This window comes from Corvus moneduloides, chromosome 5, assembly GCF_009650955.1.
Source record: "Corvus moneduloides isolate bCorMon1 chromosome 5, bCorMon1.pri, whole genome shotgun sequence".
Classification (NCBI taxonomy): domain Eukaryota; kingdom Metazoa; phylum Chordata; class Aves; order Passeriformes; family Corvidae; genus Corvus; species Corvus moneduloides.
In genome coordinates this window covers 50,425,310-50,443,728 of record NC_045480.1, presented here as the reverse complement: position 1 = coordinate 50,443,728, position 18,419 = coordinate 50,425,310, and the positions used below count along the sequence as shown (strand labels likewise).

Sequence of the window (18,419 nt, the reverse complement as noted above, 5' to 3'; positions counted from 1 at the left end):
CTTTAGTACTACTTGAGGACAATCTCACAGGTAAAATATATAAAAATGTGTGTTCATTCTACTAATGTCAAAAGCAATGGTAATCTTTAGCTTGTCGAAATGTACCCAACAAGTATTAGCCACAGGTTCACAGACAGTAGTTCCACTCACACCACAAAAATCTAAATCTGCATAATTTCTTTCCTTACAGTGCTAGAGATTACAGCAATAAAAACACAATGTTTACAAATCCTATACTTTCAGTGATTTTTAGCTTTCTTACAATTTTAAGTGTGGATCATTTCTAGAGCTATGTTAGGAAGACTTAAATCTAGACAGCATTTTGTTGCTTCTCTTTGCATTGAACTAATTTTAGACTTGGAAATGCCACCTGCCAGGCATTTCAAAGCTAAATATGATACGGCTGTAATGGCTTTAGCAGTACCATTTTAACCCAGTCATCTGCATACCATTGGAAATAAAGAATCTAACCTCTGGGGAAAAAATAAAATCTACAGATTTAACATTGAATTAACATCAGCTTTTATTACTGGGGATGCTATTGGGTGATTTTTATAATTTGAAATACCTTGTTCGGTAAAAACTCAAATGGATGACTTTCCATACTTCTCCCTACCTAAATGTTAAAACATGTATTCCTTACTTTTACACCATTCAGAATATAAAATCAACACAATCCCACCTTTAAAACTGTTTACATTCTACATACACCTAAGGCCATACCTTTCTTAGCATCTCAAATGTTTCTGCTGGGGATGCTCATAGTATCAGTCATTCTCATTCAGCAGTACACACACCCAAATTTTCAAAAATTATCAGCAGCACAACTGTATATTAAGAAAAACTCCACACCAGTGGTTTGCCCACATCACTTGGCAATGTCCCTTTAATATTAATACACAGAGAAGTAAAATTTTTTCATAAATTTGTTCAAGTATGTGGAACATGTAAAATGCATAAGAATCAATATGGACTTCATTAATGTTATATTTATTTATTTTCCAGCTTCATACAAACTGGATGTAGAAGCATAAACATAGTACATTTCTACCATTTTCAACAAAAATATAACCAATATGTACAATTATTGTATTAAAAATACAAAAGGATACAGACTCCACCAATGTCTTTCTAAAAGACATACAGGTACAAGTAGTATCAAAAGTATGAGGAAATCACCAGTTAATTGTACATTCTGCACTTGACATCACAGAGCGAACTGAGATTAGCAGTCCTATGGTCTACAATTACTTAATGCTTATATAACATTTGTGCAACTTGTGATAGAGCTAGGATTTTGTATTTCTATATGCACATGAGGTCCATAGCCTTGAGAATAAAACTGGCAAATAATGCATATTACATGTAAAATTACAAATGCATAATTGACAATGTGATATATAAGCAAAGAGACAAAAGCTATGATTACAGGAGAGAGAATTAAATAAAGCACTGACATTTGTTTGATACAGTGAAAAAACACTGCATTTTGATCTTTAAAAGTTGAAGCTATTTACGTTTATCTACTGATCAATATGATCAGCTGAGTTCAATGGGAAAAAAAAAAAAAAATCCAAGACCAGCAGTTCCTCACATTTGAGTACTACTCGGATTGGCAGCCTTCACTTCTCCGGAGTCTGTGCAAAAACAACACAAAAATAGAGGGGAGGGTCATTTCAGTCATTATAGGGTTAATAGCAGCTGTGAGCAGGTGGTTGCTACACATTGGCCTTCTCTACACATGCAGTGTTCCATGAAGCCATTAACAGTTGTGACTATTTCTGCATTGCAAAGACTGGCAAATCTAACTGTGTTATTTTATTTTTTTTTTTTTTTACTTAAAGGCTCAATTATCCCCTAATGTTGAAGTCAATAGATGGAGGTTATTAGATCAGTGTTAACAGCTGACATGAGCTGTGACATCCCAACTTGCCTTCACTGCAGTGTTATCCAGTTAATTTTTATTTTAATATAACTACTATAGTTTTAAAAAAAAAGTATATAACTTAAAGGTGGGGTTGCCATCTGTCTTACTACAATGGGACACTTTTTTTTAGCATGCCATCCTGTATTCCACAAGGCACAGGTATGACACACACAGTGTCCTCTTCCGTCACTGACCAGTTACAAGCAATGTGTTTCTGCATTTACACCAGATCCGGATGAGGATGCCATTAACATTAACATTTACAAACTCATGAAGATTCCAGGGTGGGGCACATTAAGAGCAAAGCCAGGTGGTCAAGGAAAGGCTGCATCCTGTAACCTCTGCCTTCCTTTCTGCCCTGCTCAGCCATGTGATAGCAATATTCTTCCAGGAGCTCAGGCTGGCAACCCTACTCACAGGTGTGAAATAATACTGTAATTACTATTCAGATGCACTATTTGATCTCCCAAATGCAAACATACAAAACTGTAACAAAGGCATTGTAAACAAGCAAATAAGCACTGCCTCCTTGAAGGATCTCAAAGAATTTTCTCTTTGTAGGTTAAAGGCCGAATGTAGTTTGACAACTAACTTATCTCATTATCCAATGAGACTAAGTGCTAGGATTGTGATTAAAATCTAAAAGGAAGATTTAAAAAAAACCCTTCCAGGCATTGGGAAGTGCAGCCAGAGTTAATCATCCTGATGTGATGATCTTGAATTTGGATGATACTGTGTGATGTGGCAGACAGCGACAGTGGTAGCTTGGAGATTGCTGCACTGTGCATTTCAAGCAACACAGTTTGAAAAGTGCCAGGGCGATTTCTTCACAGTATTTCACATGCAAGGGGAGAGGGGACAGAAGGGGGAGGGGCAGAGGAAGAAGCCCCATGCTGCTTTAAGGCAGGGAAGGAGGCAAATAGGTCCACCATCCTTTAATCATAGTTCCAAGGCTCCTATTCTAGGGACGTCTTCTTGTGCTCTCCTTTAAGGTGGCTCACTCTGGATCCAGAAAAGCCCAAGTCTTAGACAGCAGAGACTTGTTCATCTTCTGCAAACATAATAGGATAAGGGAAAATAGAATTTAGTTCATAAAGAACAAGACTGCTACTGAATGAAACAAGCTGTGCATACAACAACTGAACAACTGTATGTATTGTGCTCATGTGTTTCCCATTTCATTCTATAAGTATACATACTTTAAAACAATCTAAATTTCAGTACATTTCAAGTCTCATGTGACTTATTCCTTTGGAATTTTCATCTTGAAGAAAATAAGACAATTGCTTTAACTGAGCTAGATGCAGTTCTTCACCCCAAGGAGCACAACAGATACTCCTAGATATCTATCTAACAGCTTCAGAAAGGCATTTGACATTTTTCCCTAAATATATTTTCAGTTTAGTCATCATTAGTAGAAACAATTAAAATTCTCAGTCATGGTAATTCTCAAAGTTTGAGGCAATTCAGTTAAGGTGGACTCCATTTTTTTCCCCATCACGTTCAACTGCAAAGTTCATCCTCCACCTAAACCTTAGCAACTAAGCAGCTAGAGGGAGAAGGGGAATCTTAGTCTATCATTAAGCAAAAGAAGCATTCATTCAAGTGTGTGATTTTGGTACCACCCCACCTAAATTTTGAGGACCTAAAGGTGCAATCCAGCTACACTTGCTCTCCATAGAAAAACATCACTGTTGAACAAAAGCATAAAGATGTAGACACACTTGGACCAACAAGGTAGCAAGAGAGCAGTGGGCTCATCATGTGAAATAGCTGGAATGGAAGACTCAGTGTCCACAGTGTAAAGAGTTTCAGGTAGAATGTGAGCGACTATCCAAATATACCTGAGCCATGATGGGCAAGCTCTATGGGGTGGATGGGCAAGCATTCTGTAGACCAGGATACTTTTTTGATCACTAAATACGTGGTTAATGCGGAAAACCATGGCAGGCAGGGCTGTACAAGGTGAACACAGGCACCTTCAGAGAAGCTGCCTAAGCCAGCTGCTTAGTTGTTCAAGATTCAGGTGGACCTATGTTCCAAATTTTAAACTATATTCAGGATGAACTGAATTCCTTCCCTTCCAAAAAGTTAACAAATAGCGAGTTTTGAAATGAAATAGAGTTCAAATTATGGCAAGATTTGTGCAATTTGCTTTGTGTCTGTGAAAGCACTGTCCCGTTTTGCAAGCAGCACACTCAAAATGTAACAATGAGAAATTTACCATCTTCCTCTGTGGAAAACCCTTGAGACGGATAGTGAGCAAGACGTGGATCTGACTCATTTGGTTTATGCCACTGAGGTTTGTTCACAGGCCTGCCAGTTGAGTGGCCGTGCGACTGCTGCTGTGGAGTTGTTGTCCCATGAGTCTCACATGTCCGTGCCACCATTCTAGACCTCTGAAGTGCTATGTTGTAGTCTGGAGGCTTCCTGGTTGGATGGGAGCCACCTTCTGCAAACTCAGCAATAGGAATTCCTACATAACCAGGAGGAGTTGGAGGTGGCTCCCGATATCGACCCTCTTTTCGTGCTGCAGGAAAAGCAACGGATGATTATAAGAGATAGGACAAGTAACACTGCTCAAAGGAAAATAAACAGCTAAAAGCTAAATAAGTATCAACCAAATCAACAGCCCAGGAAGAGAAAATCTGAATGACAAAGGTTAATTATCATATGCTAGACAAAGAGCTTGTGAAAAATAAATCAATCAAGAAAGTACACAACATACACAGAGGGTGTAGCTATTCTTCCAGTAGTGAAGCATTAGTCTAACAAAATTCACCAAATTACATGGGGAATTTGTTCAAACTTTGCAACTGAAGCTGTTCCATCAATTTTATAGAAAAAAAATGTACAGTGATCAAAGTTACATGGAAGACTCTAGAGTCCACAGAAGTAGCAAACATCAGGAATTTTGGCATCTCCCCAAATGCGCGGTTATCTTAATTCTGAAGATGGGCTTCGCATCCAAGAGCTCACTCTTTCGTTTTTAGCATCTTGAAGAGGAAAAAAGAAATGCATCTGATACACTATTTTCTTCCTACAAATCTTACTACTTAATGAGGCATAAACTACAAGAGGTATAATTCCAAGAGGTAAGGAAGAGAGGTGGGCTTCATCATAATACTATTTGTATGCACTACTGCCCACAGCCCCTACGGTTGTATTCTCTGCAAAATTAAAACTGAAAGTATTCCTGTAAGAACAATGACTGAATATGATTTTATCTAGGAGATGGAAAGACCACCACCTAGCTTGTGGATCTCACTAAGATGTAACTGTTTACCTGAACAAGGCTTAGCTCTGGGCATACTGACAAGTTCTCTCTTGGAGAGAACTTTGAGGGAAAAAACAACAGTTAAGAATGCTAAGCATCTGCAGGGACAGATAGGCAAGAGTGTCTGTTTCAAAGCACTTAGAGAAGTCAGCTGGGACTTTGATACTGAACACTTATTATGGGCCCAGCCCTTTAACACATGACCACTTTAATGACAAACCTTACAAATACAGCAGGAAAAACCACGGACACAGACAATTTACTTTCCATAGCCTGTCATACACTGTATATTCTTGCATAAGTGGTGATGATAATACCACCCTGCATTAGGCAGCATGATTTGACTGAAAGGACAGTACAAGCTTAAAATGGACTGGTGCTACTTGGATGCAAGTTTTTACAGAATAAAAATAAATCCTTGTTATTACAACAAAACCAAATAGTTTCCAATAGTCTAAGTATTTTGCTTGGACAAACTGTTTTAACTGAGTAAAGCAGCATGAAGAAGTTTCTGAGAAACTTTTATTCAAAGATTTATGAAAATCAGAAGAAATTCTATAGAAAAACTCTACTGTAGAAAAAATCTATTGAAATACTTCAAGAGACCAATGTCTATTCAGTGCAAAAGAACCAGGTAAACCAGTGGGTTCTGTTGGACAGTGATACACAGAGTTACATTTGCAGGACAGTTAGCTAATAGTAGTAAAGGGCATGGAATCTGTTGGTTTGAATTTCCAGGTCTCCTTCATGTTCTTTCAAGTCTCTAAAAATGTAGGGTGTTGGGGTTTTAGTTTAGTCCTAGTTTTTTTTTTTTTGTTTAAGGACTTTTTCCCCTATACATGCTGCTAGGGGAACAAATGGCTGAATAATTAAGGAAAACAAAGGACCTGGCTGCTTTTTTTTGTTTCACCTAGGAGTTTGGGCAGTTGGGTCTCGGTGTCCAGAGAGAGAGGAAGCTGTTTTTTCTATGGCCGCTTTTCTTTCTGCTGGAGAAACACTGGGATCCCAAGCCCGCCCTCCCTGTCCCGCTTGGAGCCGGGCCGTGGCCGCCCTGCCCCGCCGCTGCTTCGAGCCTTCACTACGTTGCAGCCCTGCTCACCCTGCCTGCCCAGACCTCCGGGGTGTTCCCCGTTTGGATACACCTCGTCTGCAATCCGGGATTTGTGCCCGTCCCTGCTGTTCCAGCCTGCCGCTCCAGCCTGCCGTTCCCGAGGGTCCAGCCGGACCCCAGGATCAGCTGCCCAGGGGTTTGTGAAGCCTTTGTCCCATCCCTTCCCGGGATCCCAGGGCACCGGTGCCGCGTGCTCCCCGAGCTCGCTCCGGAGCGCCCCCTGCAGCCGCGGGGGAACCATCGCACCTGCCCTGCTCACCGGGAGCCGCCAGCGCCCCTGCCGGCTGCGAGCGGAACTGCACCCGAGGGGAAAGGGCCCGACAGCCGAGAAGGCTGGGACTGGGTTTGTGATTGTTTGCTGTTACTGCCATAGTTATTGCTGTTTGTTTGACTGGTTATACACATATAGATATATAATAGTAAAGAACTGTTATTCCTATTTCCCACATCTTTGCCTAAAAGCCCCCTTGATTTCAAAATTATAACAACTCGGAGGGAAGGGGGTTGCATCTGCCATTCCAAGGGAGGCTTCTGCCTTCCTTAGCAGACACCTGTCTTTCAAACCAAGACAGATCTTGGCACCCCAAGTGAGGCCTGAGGGCATTAAGAGAGAGAGAGGTGAAAAAGGAATAACAGCTGGATAACTTAATTTTGTTTGGAAGCACACCTGTTACACATTCTGGAGGAAACCAAGGGTATCAAAGAGTAAAATTAGAGATTAGCATGAATCTGTACAGCTTCTTCCTCTTCATAGTCCAGGGATTTAGATCTGCACCCAAGCTTTGAGGCAAAAGACCACTGCTAAGCAATATACTTGGGCAGAAAATGGAAAAGCAGTTTATCACAGTGGTCTCAGCATGACCTCAATCTGGCAGACATTCAGCTGTGTCAGCAAAAAATGGCTTTTAGACAGTTCTTCATATTACTTTGACAAAAGGTAAAGTGAGGGGGAATGAAAGGAAGAAAAGAGACAAAAACGCAGAGGTATTGGATGGCCCACAGATTGGGATGCATAGAAGGAACAATATGATAAAAATGTTAAGCTCTGCAAAAGACACCTTCATGCTAATTTATATATTATCTGATCTTTCCATTACTGAATGCATAGAAATGTATTTCAGCTCTAACTTCTTTGAAACCTCTTCACTTTCTGCAGAAACATTTCAGTTGGTATTTAAACACAAAGGGATCCCATTTTCAGAAGTAAGGAATATTCACAATTATCAGACAAGTCATACAAGGGTATAAAGTAAAACGCTTCTATAAAAATCAGGCCACATTTGTTAAGATTTCTAAATATAGCCTATGGAGCCTTACTGTGATGAGAAATTCACATTTCAGAACAGACATCTAAATACATCAACCTCTCAAAATACTGTCCAGCAGTTGAGCTAGTTTTTTGATGTATGGCAGGCTTTCTTGAAACACAAAGGCACTGCCAGAACTGAGAATCAACAATAAATGATATTTTCCTGAGCAATAAACACACAGTTAAAGGGAAAAATTTAAGAGAGACTACAATATGTTCAGTTTTGCTTTAAAAATTAAAAAAAAAAAAAATCAAACCAGACAAAAGAAATGCAGAACAATATGAAAAAACTTAAGCAAATGAATTAAAACACTTCATGATAAATGAAACTTAACTTACCAACAAGGCCCTTTGTACTACTTGATGCTGCTGCTGTGTGAGTGGGCACAGGAGCTGGCTTTGTCTCCTCTGCTGGTACAGATGTTATGCTATTGGTTTCAGCTTCAATCGAAACATCCTTCCCACCCCTCCGCTTTATGGTACCTGTATCACCCTCGGAGTCCTCTCCCCAATATCCTGTGGAAGATGCCCAACTTGCTCTGGACTGTGCTTGATCAAGGCCCTCCCTGCCTTGACTTTGCCTGCCATACTTTGTGCCATGGTCAGGGAACATCAGCTGGTCCATGTGGCCGCCTGAGGCCCACAGTCCTGCCCCATCGCCTGAACTATCAAAGTGAGCATGTCCAAAAGGTAGAGTCTCCCAGCTTCTCTGGTGCTGGATTGTCTGGATGTTATCATGAGAACCACTCGAACAAGAAGTCCAGCTCCCACGGCCGCTGTCAGCTGCGTCGAGCGAAGCTCTGTCCCCCTGGTCCTGTGACAGCTCTTCTGTACTAGGAGAAGAAAGTACAGTTGCTCCAGCATACAGGCCTCTGGTCTCTGACAGCGGTGCATATGAGCTGGATACACATTGATGAGGGGGGACAAAAAACCCAGTGTTGGAATTGGAAATCATGAACAAGACACACAAAGAGTTCAACAATCAAAGAAAAAGCAAAACATACTGGTGGGTTGGATTAGGTAACCTTTATGACATTTTAAAGGTCCCTTTCCACCCAAACCATTCTTTGATTCTATGATTGAAGGTTTTGATGCACTTTATATTGCATTAATGGCTAATTCGATTTTGAGAATACAACACTTTTCTTTCAAGTACATCCTCAATAAAACAAAAACAAACACAAACAAACAAACCTGGATAGATAACTTGCTGAAGCCTTTCATTTCAGCAGAGTAATTTCAAAAGGTAAAATCTTAACTTTGCAAAAGCCCTTTAAGACAGGCAAACCACACTGACACACATACAGGGGAACACACAGGCTTATCCTACTGCTTTTCCAGCCTTGCTAAACAAATGGTTCAAAAGCTAGAAAGAGAATTTAGCAGGAGCTGGCTGATATTCAGGTTTAGATTTCAGCTTTTCAGATTTTTCTTCTGTTTAGGAAACTGTGAAAGCTAACTTTCCAACATTTCCTGCAAATGGAAATGTATTTTAACCTTATTTTTAGAAACACATGCTACTTCGTAGAGCAAGTATGTTTTCTGTAGCCTTTCAACGATTAAGTGAGCCTGACACGATCCCTTACACAGCAGCAGAGAAAACTGACTAAGTGTCACTTTTGCTCAGCAGATATCCAGGCTCCTGGGACTTGTTCTTCCAGGGCACCTTCCTATGCAGACTGCAACCCTCCTCTTCCAAATGTTTAAGACATCTGATTAAAGAGTTTGCATAGCCTGTGATTCCCAAAGCTCAAGTACAGCAGTTTTGGAACAGGTCTGCCATTCACAGACCCTGCAGGATTAAAACCCCAGAAACCATTCAGAGGACTGAAGCATCCAAATAACAGCTCCAAAAAAAAAAAAAAAAAAAAGTAAGTGGAGACAAAACAGGAGCCAGAACTCCAATTATTTTCACACCAAGGCTCACTGCTAGAGATTCTGAGAACTCCTCACAGCACTAGCTTCCCTACCATTACAGAAGTTAATTACCTAGAAAATTACTAGAAAACCAGCAGTATAATGTGAATTTTAGCTTCCAATTATTGTTGACTAGAAGAGATATTTGGGAGTAAAATATTTTGGAGTTAGACAAATACGCACTTTTCCATGAAGCAGACTGGAAAATTGCTAGCTATTTCTGTTCTCAGTTTGATCACTGAATAATTGCATGAATATCTCATCTAATTCAGTTAATTTCCCATGGAGAAAGCAGGCTAGGGTAATAGTCTGCCACAGAGTGGATAACCTACAGCACCACAGAAATGCTCAGATGGTAACATCTACTGAGGTTAAGGTCTTATTGCTGTAGACCTCACCACACACTCAGGAGTGCAAAACCTTTTCTTGGCAGGAATGGAGCATTATCACAAAATGCAGCACTGAAGCAGCAGTTTTTTAAGAGCAGAGGAGAAAAAAAATTTGAGAGATACATGGGAGTTTACACGGACAAATATACATGCCACATAGACATTATATGAAAGTATAACATAAATAAGCACAAATAAAATCCTTACCCTAAGCTGTATTGATCTGGTTCAATCATGATTCTTCTATCAATCCTTCCCACACCAAGATTTGTCTCCACGATGCTGACAGAATGCCTCTGTCTCCTCTCATCATGCAGGGAGACTGGCATAGAGTCAAAAGAGGAATTGCTGACAATACTAGATCTAGAAGAAATTTCACTGTGACCAGAATCGGAAAAGTTATCCACGGTGCTGCTTGGAGCCAAAGTGTAGCCTGCAACGGGAACATCACGTTAATCAGACTCTCCAAGATGCCTGCTCAGTTCTCATCAGGCAGCTGGCAATACTGCAATAAAACTGGCAATGAAACAAAGCTACAATTACATTTACACAGCACTGCAAAAGATAAAGATACACAGCAAAACTGTGACACTGTCTTTGGTATCTTAATCAGAGGTTTAGGATTGTGGGAACATGTACTACTCATTTACAAACCAACTGCTCTCCTTCCTTCTACTCCACCCTCCTCCCCTAAATTTTTTTCAAATTCATCATCTTACTTGTATCCTCACATTATGAAATGTTACTTCTCAAAATCTGCCTGTGCATAAACACTGTCTCCAAGACTGGAAGGAAAGAGATGCTCTGGTTGGGGTTACTGCTTGAAGTAATCCCAGAGACTCTCTCACGCAGTGTCTGTTCTGCAAAGTTACACTTCAGAGATGAAGAGATACATGAAACCCAGATGCCTGGGCTGACTGCTTAGTACATATCTTGTCTGAGAGAAGGGCAGGATTTCAAGTTTTCTTTGTGACACTTGGCTAGCTAATAAATTCCAAATTCCATATTACCAGAATTATGGTGAAATTTGGAGGTAGACAGCTCTGATACAGCCAGACTCAGATAAAATCTGCAAACCATGTCACAGAAGCAAATTCAGCTTTTGTTTCAGTCTTAAACAAATTGTGCTGAATGTTCTTGCCAGCTAAGTTAAAGATCATTAAACAACACATCCACAAATCACCACAGGTTTCATTTTTTGCTTTCACTCTACTCATAAGTGTCAAAATTACTTCAACTGATCTACCCCAATTCACTTGCTGAGAACATGGAATTAATGTTGTCATTTTTATCTGAAAGAACGTATCATTAGCTTCATGTAACCATCAAACCAAGGATTTTTTTTTTAATCATGTTTATGATTTGCTTTTTGCAAAAATAAAATGCTTTTCACACTGAGTCAAGTACAGAATTCCAATTCCTTTTTCAAAAAATATATAGGCCTGATCATATTTATATAAGCTCACTCTTTGCTAATGTAGTATTTGGGAGAAATAATGATGACAGCTTACAAGGACTCAAGATGATACATCCTCTACATATTCTCCTCCTCCATCTGACCTTAGTAAGTAACACTTCTATAGAAGTCACTTCAACCCCAGTGTATATTTTACCATAATGCTATATTATGTAACTGTTAAACTGAACTTTTATGCTATTCTGAAAAGATAGTAACTTACAAGTCACATGCAATACATCTAGGCTATCATACTTCCAAAGTGTCTTTTGTGTTGTTTAAACTACAGGACAATGCCTCCATACTCTGTTTTGTCAATTCATAGCCAGAACTACCATGAAAACAAACAAACAAGTTCTTAAAAAATTCCTTTAAAGTCCTAATTTCATTTTAAAAAATAACTCTATGAAATCACTTATAAAGATCTTGGTCAAGAAAGCTCCAATGTATAATACCATTCCTCAAAAATTCATACACATGGTTTAAATAATCAGGCTCCTACTAAAATATTCTGTAGTATAAAACATAAATTACAATATTAAATATTCTGATTTGAATTCCAAATATCTTAAGCCTTTCTGTCATACATAGGTCACATCCCATTCAGATGCATGACACAGCAAATAATTCCTCTGATAGACCAGTGTGGTCAATGCTGTACAAAGATTTTAAGATTCAACCTGCACATCCTCTCACTGAAGGCAGGAAACACTGATCATAGGAATATATTTTGTCAGAAGCAGCTGCAGTGAGAGTGACCTACTGCATCAAACCCTGTATCATACCAGGCAATCTTTTCTGGATTTTGATAACCAGACGCCTTTCAAGTCCCCTTGAAATCAGGTTCACAGCTACCTTTCATGTATCCCACTCTGCACTACATTTCCTGCCCTCTTGCTGACCACATGTGACAAAAATAGGAGCGGCAGTACTGCGTCCAAATTCTCTCTCAGAAGCTTCCAAAGTCCACAAGCTCCAAGAAACAGGATGAGAAATATCGAACATCTACTACCTTTCCTTGGAGAGCTCTGTGGTGAAGTAGGAGGAGAAGACAGCTGCGAAGATGCACTTGAGACAGTGTCTTCAGATGCTTTCTTGTGACGATCCAAACTTCCTTCTTCTGATAATGAAAGGATTTTCTTTAAAGCTTGTGGGGAGTTAATGCCTTTAAGTAAGAATTAAAGTAGGCAGATATAAAGTCCAGTATAAATACATCCTTATGTTTCACAATGCATTTATAAAGCAGACACCCCACATGAAGAAAAAGCTACATTTTTTTCCGGTATATTCCTGAGTTCCTGACACCAGCTTAAATGAAGCAAAATGTTTAAACCTATTCCTGTTTAAAATACAGTGCTTTATTTCTGCATATTAGTGCAGATGGTCTTTCATTCTGGCCACTTAAGATAAATACTTTGCCACAGAAAACACAATGAAGACTTGATGTTGCAGAATACTGCTCATACAATATACAATTGAGGATATGCATAGGAATGGTTACTGAGAAACTTGAACTAAAATTAGCTAAAATACAGACACACACCCTCTCACTGGTTAGTGAAGATTTATATAGTAAGAATTCAAACTGCTCTCCTGTTTCTTTTCTATTCAGAGTAGCTTAGAAGGTCAAAGAAAGCTGGAAAGAAAATTAATAAGGATTAGGCTCACGAAACAAGGCCATCCTGCAGCTGCCTTTCTCTCTTTCATTTTTGAGAACTATCTCTGCACCAGCTTATTTTGGGAAACCAAAGAGTAAAAACATCCTGAAGATGATGCATGATGTAAAGATCTAGGGCATCAAGAATTGCTTTTCCCAGGTCACATTCATCCATCTTTCTCTTCCCCTCCCCTCAAAAATCCACTCTGGGACAGCCTTATAAGTGAAGACAGAGTTTCTCTGACAGTTTTGCCAATGTTTGTGGTAGAGGTTATTTCCAAGCATTTGTGGACTTCATCTTTGATCTGTTGGATCACAATCCTGCTATCAATAATTTACAGCTGCCTGATCAGCATAACCTAGTCAGTTTTCAGAAACTTTGCCACTATGAGCAAAACATGCAGTCTACGGAACTCAAAGTCCTTTTAAGATTAAAATTTAATGGTAAAATCAACAAGATCTAGATGAATATTGAATTGTTTCTTGCTCATTTTGCTGCTTCTAATGCTTTGTTGCAGTCTTAGCAGTGCACGAGGAAAACCAATATGAGTGAAATCAGAATTAAGCTCTTGCGCAATAACCATCATGAAAAAGGAAGGGCCAGTTATGTTACATATCCTTACTAGGGATATTACCATACTTGTGATTTAAGGGGTTTGTTAACAATGCATACACATTTTGTACACATGTTGGGACAGATTTGGAAATCAGGGTAGAAAAAATTCCTATAGTCTGGTACCTTTCTGTGGAATATGGAGGCAGCAACATCTGAATAACAACCATAAAAAAGCAGAAGGGAGTAGAATCCAAAGGGACAACTGTCAACGTGAAAGTTCAGACCCACATTTCTAACAGGACTGCCAACTTGAGCAGGCCTGAATTTCACCTTAAAAATTCAACTTGTGAAGAGACACCAAAACTTCTGAGGCATCTCAAGAACTCCATGTCCCTAATTCCTCTAGAAAAGTTAAGGCAAGATCCAAGTCAAACAGTGAGAAACATTTATTCCTTCCAGCTGCTACTAACAGGTAAATACTTATACTGATTAAATTGACAGGATGCTTTCCCTAAATTTCCTTCTTTCCATTTCTAGAGAAGGGAACTATGCCTAGACACTGCACGAACAGGCACAACCTGCATATCATACTACCAGAAATAGAAGTGTGAACTTTATCTGATTAAAAATGTCTTCCTGACATAGGCAAACAAACTTCAGAATATTAAACCAAATTCTTCCCTGTTCCACCTACCAAATGGTGGGAGGTCTTTGACTGGCACTTTCTTGCGAGAGGGATAAAGAGAGACGGCCGGGACCTGCAATGCTTGGTTTACTTTATGCTGTTGCTGCTGCTGCACTTTCTGCTGGATGCCTGCCCGGGGAGCCACTGGTGACGTTTCAGACTTCCCAGATCGCTTGTCTCCTGTGTTCTTCGGCACTTTGAAAGAAAAGGGACAAAACAATGAATGACTACTAGCTAAAAACACGATGGTGTTTTAGTCTGAGCAGCGCAAAACCCTCTGATTAACAACTAAAAGGTGCTCAAATACTCAAATACACTTAATGCAGCACGGTATCTTTGGACAGAAAAGATGAAGATGAAAAGACGGGGAGATTTAACTCCATTTAAAAGATGTACATTACCAATGATTGTTTCCCTTCTCAAAATAAAGCTCTGATAAACAACCACTGTTACCAAAACCATGACCAGAAGTTATACTGGGGTATCATAAGGACTACAAGTGATTCAGAACAGACACATAATTACTAGTTTTCGCTACCCTGCAGAAAGGGAAGGGCACAGGATACAGCATTTCCTAAAATCAAAACAAAATGGATATCCAGAATAAGGTCCCACTCTGCTGCCGGAGGTACAGCCCTCTAGGCATCTCTGGAACACCTGGACATAAGAAAATCCCCTGCTCCCTCAGAACAACCATATCGCTATTCACACTAATCACCTCAGTATATCAGAAATATAGAAAAATTTCTGACTCCTCCATACCTTTTGTACAGACAAATCTAAAAAAGCCATTGTACACTTCCAGTGGGACATCATCTTAAAGCCTTATCACCTGTATAAATACTGTGTCTCTATCCTGTTAATCCACAAGATTATTTCCTTAGGAATCATAGACGTTTAGTACTTGAAAATGACTAGACAAATAATTTTCTACTTCATTGTCTAGTTACTGTTCCCAATTGCTTCATTGGACTAGAAACAGTTATATTGAAGAGTTTTCTTGAAATCCACAACAAATGACAATGCTCACATGTGTTGGTGGCTGGCTCACACTGCAGAGAGAGTGTCTGGAGGCTCTCTTCATCCATTTCCAGATCCAAGTTTGAGAGATACTGCTTTACTTTCCGTGCCATCTGAGCATCTTCATAGAGCTTTTTAGCGTTAAGAAAGGAGCTGCGACGGACCCGCTTTTTATGCCCCCCTGTTTGTGCAACATCCAGCACAGCTGCATTGGTACTGCCCTGGCTGAGAGACCTGGAGTGAAGGGGACAGGAGGGGGACGAAAGAGAGCAAAGGTATGACTTAGTCCAACATGGTATCACCTGATAAATGTGAAACGTGCAAAAGATTGCATGAATGTCAGTCTACAGTCAAAGCTTACATGCCTCATTCCAGTCAGTCAAACAGCTATAAAAGACAGAAAGATGAGGGCCAGGAAATCTTTTAACTTGGTTACAGGCATTATTTTAATGGCACAGATATTTTAACCTATTCTGCTCCAACAAGGCAGTAACACTTCACACATCTAGAAAAGCATTCAAGGTAGCTCTCTCACATAAGCCATCTACTGAGAGGACTGGAGCAATAGGAAAAGCTCATGCAGTAAGGCAGTGCTGACAGAAGACTATAGCTGAGGTTCAAATTCAAATACATATAAAGGAGGCATTTTGAAAGCCTTCTATGTTTTAAATCAGACTGTATACAAAATGGAGAGCTCAGTTTCACAGAATAGAACTTCTTTGTAACTTGCAAGACTGAAGACACTTTCGTTAAATAAAATGATCAGCTAGTTCATGATGAAATAAATGTCATGCACACTTCAATGTATGTACACCTATATGAAAGCTATGCATTGGTCCTGAATTGTTAAGGTAAAAATGATGGCTAATTGTAATATGAAAGTAAGTTAGTCAAGCAGATACTGTAAGTTTTAACTTTTGTATTTGATTGTGATAATTGCTTAATAGGTATAAGGAAATTAACAGCTATTTTCAGCTGTTGCAACCTTTACATTTTGTAATTTCTCTTTGACTGAAAGTCACTTCCTTTAGCAACTTAATTTGGAGGTGGGGGAGAACACCCCACTTCTACCTACGACCACTTAAAAATAATTTACAGGTTCTGCATTTTAATCTCAAATCAAAAGCACTCCTAGATTAAAATGTATTGTCAGTAAAAAAGGGTTAACAAAAGAAAAAATGTCAAAGCACCAGAAAATTAAAGGTAGCAAGTAGGAAACAATGCAAATGGTAAAGGAAGAATGAATGTCTGTGTGTGTTGTCTCCAACCACTTACCCCAAACTCCTCCATTTCTTCTTCCTGCAAGTGAGAGCCAGGAAGAATAAAGCATGGGTTTAAGAAGAGACAGAGAAAGATCACAAGCTCAGAAAGAAAAAGACCAGACCTCAGGACAAGCAGTTCTGGAAGCCCACAGACATTAAAAAGAACCTTGTCTCAGGCATACAACCAGGTATTACAAACTCTTCTAGCTCAAATTAAGAAAAAGAGTATGCAATAAGCTTGTCAAATATGAAGCCGAAGAGCATTCACTCCATGTTTTCTAATATGAGTAGCTGACACTGCTTCAGATACATTACCACTTCTACTAAACCAAAATTATAAGGCTGGTACCCATCAATGTTCCAATAGAGTAATAGGTATGTTTACAAGACAGTTTCTCTCCCTCCCTCCCACTGATAGAATCTCACTTTTATGAAGTAACCATCAACTATGGAATAGTAAGAAACATTTTAGAATATATCAGTAACCACAAACTGTAATTTTTTCTCCAGTTTTGGACCACCACATCATGCTGGTAAATTGCTAACACAAAAAATCCATACTTCTCCAATAGAAGGGGCACATAAAAGCCCCTCTTGCTGACACCTAGCCTTCTCCCAGCTGGGGTAAGCTCTGCTTGGTACAACACACTTACCTTGTTCTAAACATTAGAGCAGGATCCATGTTCACAGACGCCATGCGACCCACATGGCGTATCTCCTTCGCAATCATCCGCAGCTTCTCAAAATTCACCAGGCCCTCCACTTTAGAATCATTTCCTACAACCAACAGCATCAGTGATTAGGCAGGAAAGCTACTTTTCCTTAGCTAGTAAAAGATGATGTACTTCTGTTTTTACCTTCATGAAGGAATGTAAGGTCTTTTTTGATGACAGGAAACAGGGGGATAATAGGGGGCTGTAGGTTTTGGCTGTTAAGGACATTACGGTATTTCGCCATATTCCTAGATGGATCAAACAAGTCCTGCAGATCTTGAAACAGTTTTTCATACTTGCTTGGAAGTTTTTCCCAAGTAGTTCGGAGCCTTGCAACTGGTGCCAAATTCAGGCCGCTTGAAACAGAAAAAAGTGCAAAAAAAGTTGAAGAACAAGAGAAAGAAAACAAAAATCCTAGAATAGACCATGTTAAATTTTGTATGGTAGAAATACCATGTAGACAGAATATCTTGACACAACAGTGTCAATAAAGTAACAGAAATTAAAAAACTTCTTTTTGCCAGTATGTATTACAGAATAGTTAAGATCATTTTTATGAAAGCTATAAAAACTGGAGATACCTACACGATGTAACCGTAAACAGATAAAAGTTACACTTGGATGAGTAATTAAACCTTACAGAGAGTATGTATTTGTTACTTTAGAACCACATCTGAGTTTGATAAGAGTATCATAATCTAACTACCTCAGGATCACCACTTACACTTCCAGATTGACAAACTGGTGGAAAAACCATCTTCCACCTACATGAGGATGGTTCAGGGGGTTACAGCACATTGACCCACCTTCTTTCTGCAATAATCCATCTGACTTTGTTCTTTCTAGATGAAATTCTGTAACATTCTCTACACCAGAGGTTAGTCTCAAGCTTGTAGCTGGTACAAACCCCGTTTTTTCCCTGTAATGACATTGCCTGTCTTGCTGTTAATTTCTACCTGTGGGAAACTGCTACCTAGAATCTTTCCTTCACTCAAGTTTTTCCTAGCAGACAGGCTGCTTTTAGTTCTCATTGAGACTGGTTGAAACAGTTGAACAAAATCTCAATATTTTGATGTCTGAGAGATGCTGACTGATCATCAGCATGGATCCTTGACTTTGGAACTTGCCCCATTTGCTGAA

At 39.5% G+C, this 18,419-nt stretch overlaps 1 protein-coding gene across 16 annotated transcripts in view; it reads right to left on the bottom strand.

Moving 5' to 3' along the window:
• Window positions 1-868: 868 nt before the first annotated feature.
• Window positions 869-18,419, bottom strand: part of RAPGEF2 (Rap guanine nucleotide exchange factor 2) — a 186,593-nt gene continuing 169,042 nt past the window's right edge. For 12 of the 16 annotated variants that reach the window (XM_032108462.1, XM_032108470.1, XM_032108471.1 and 9 more), the window contains 10 exons: window positions 17,424-17,635; window positions 17,220-17,343; window positions 16,580-16,603; window positions 15,315-15,538; window positions 14,294-14,479; window positions 12,399-12,551; window positions 10,138-10,363; window positions 7,964-8,523; window positions 4,152-4,457; window positions 869-2,978 (listed from right to left, as the gene is read on the bottom strand). In XM_032108462.1, the coding sequence (XP_031964353.1) occupies window positions 2,953-2,978; window positions 4,152-4,457; window positions 7,964-8,523; window positions 10,138-10,363; window positions 12,399-12,551; window positions 14,294-14,479; window positions 15,315-15,538; window positions 16,580-16,603; window positions 17,220-17,343; window positions 17,424-17,635 (2,041 nt within the window). In that variant the 3' untranslated portion in view covers window positions 869-2,952. The remainder of the gene's footprint in view (window positions 2,979-4,151; window positions 4,458-7,963; window positions 8,524-10,137; window positions 10,364-12,398; window positions 12,552-14,293; window positions 14,480-15,314; window positions 15,539-16,579; window positions 16,604-17,219; window positions 17,344-17,423; window positions 17,636-18,419) is intronic. The other 4 variants (XM_032108457.1, XM_032108461.1, XM_032108460.1 and 1 more) reach the window with 3 other exon arrangements.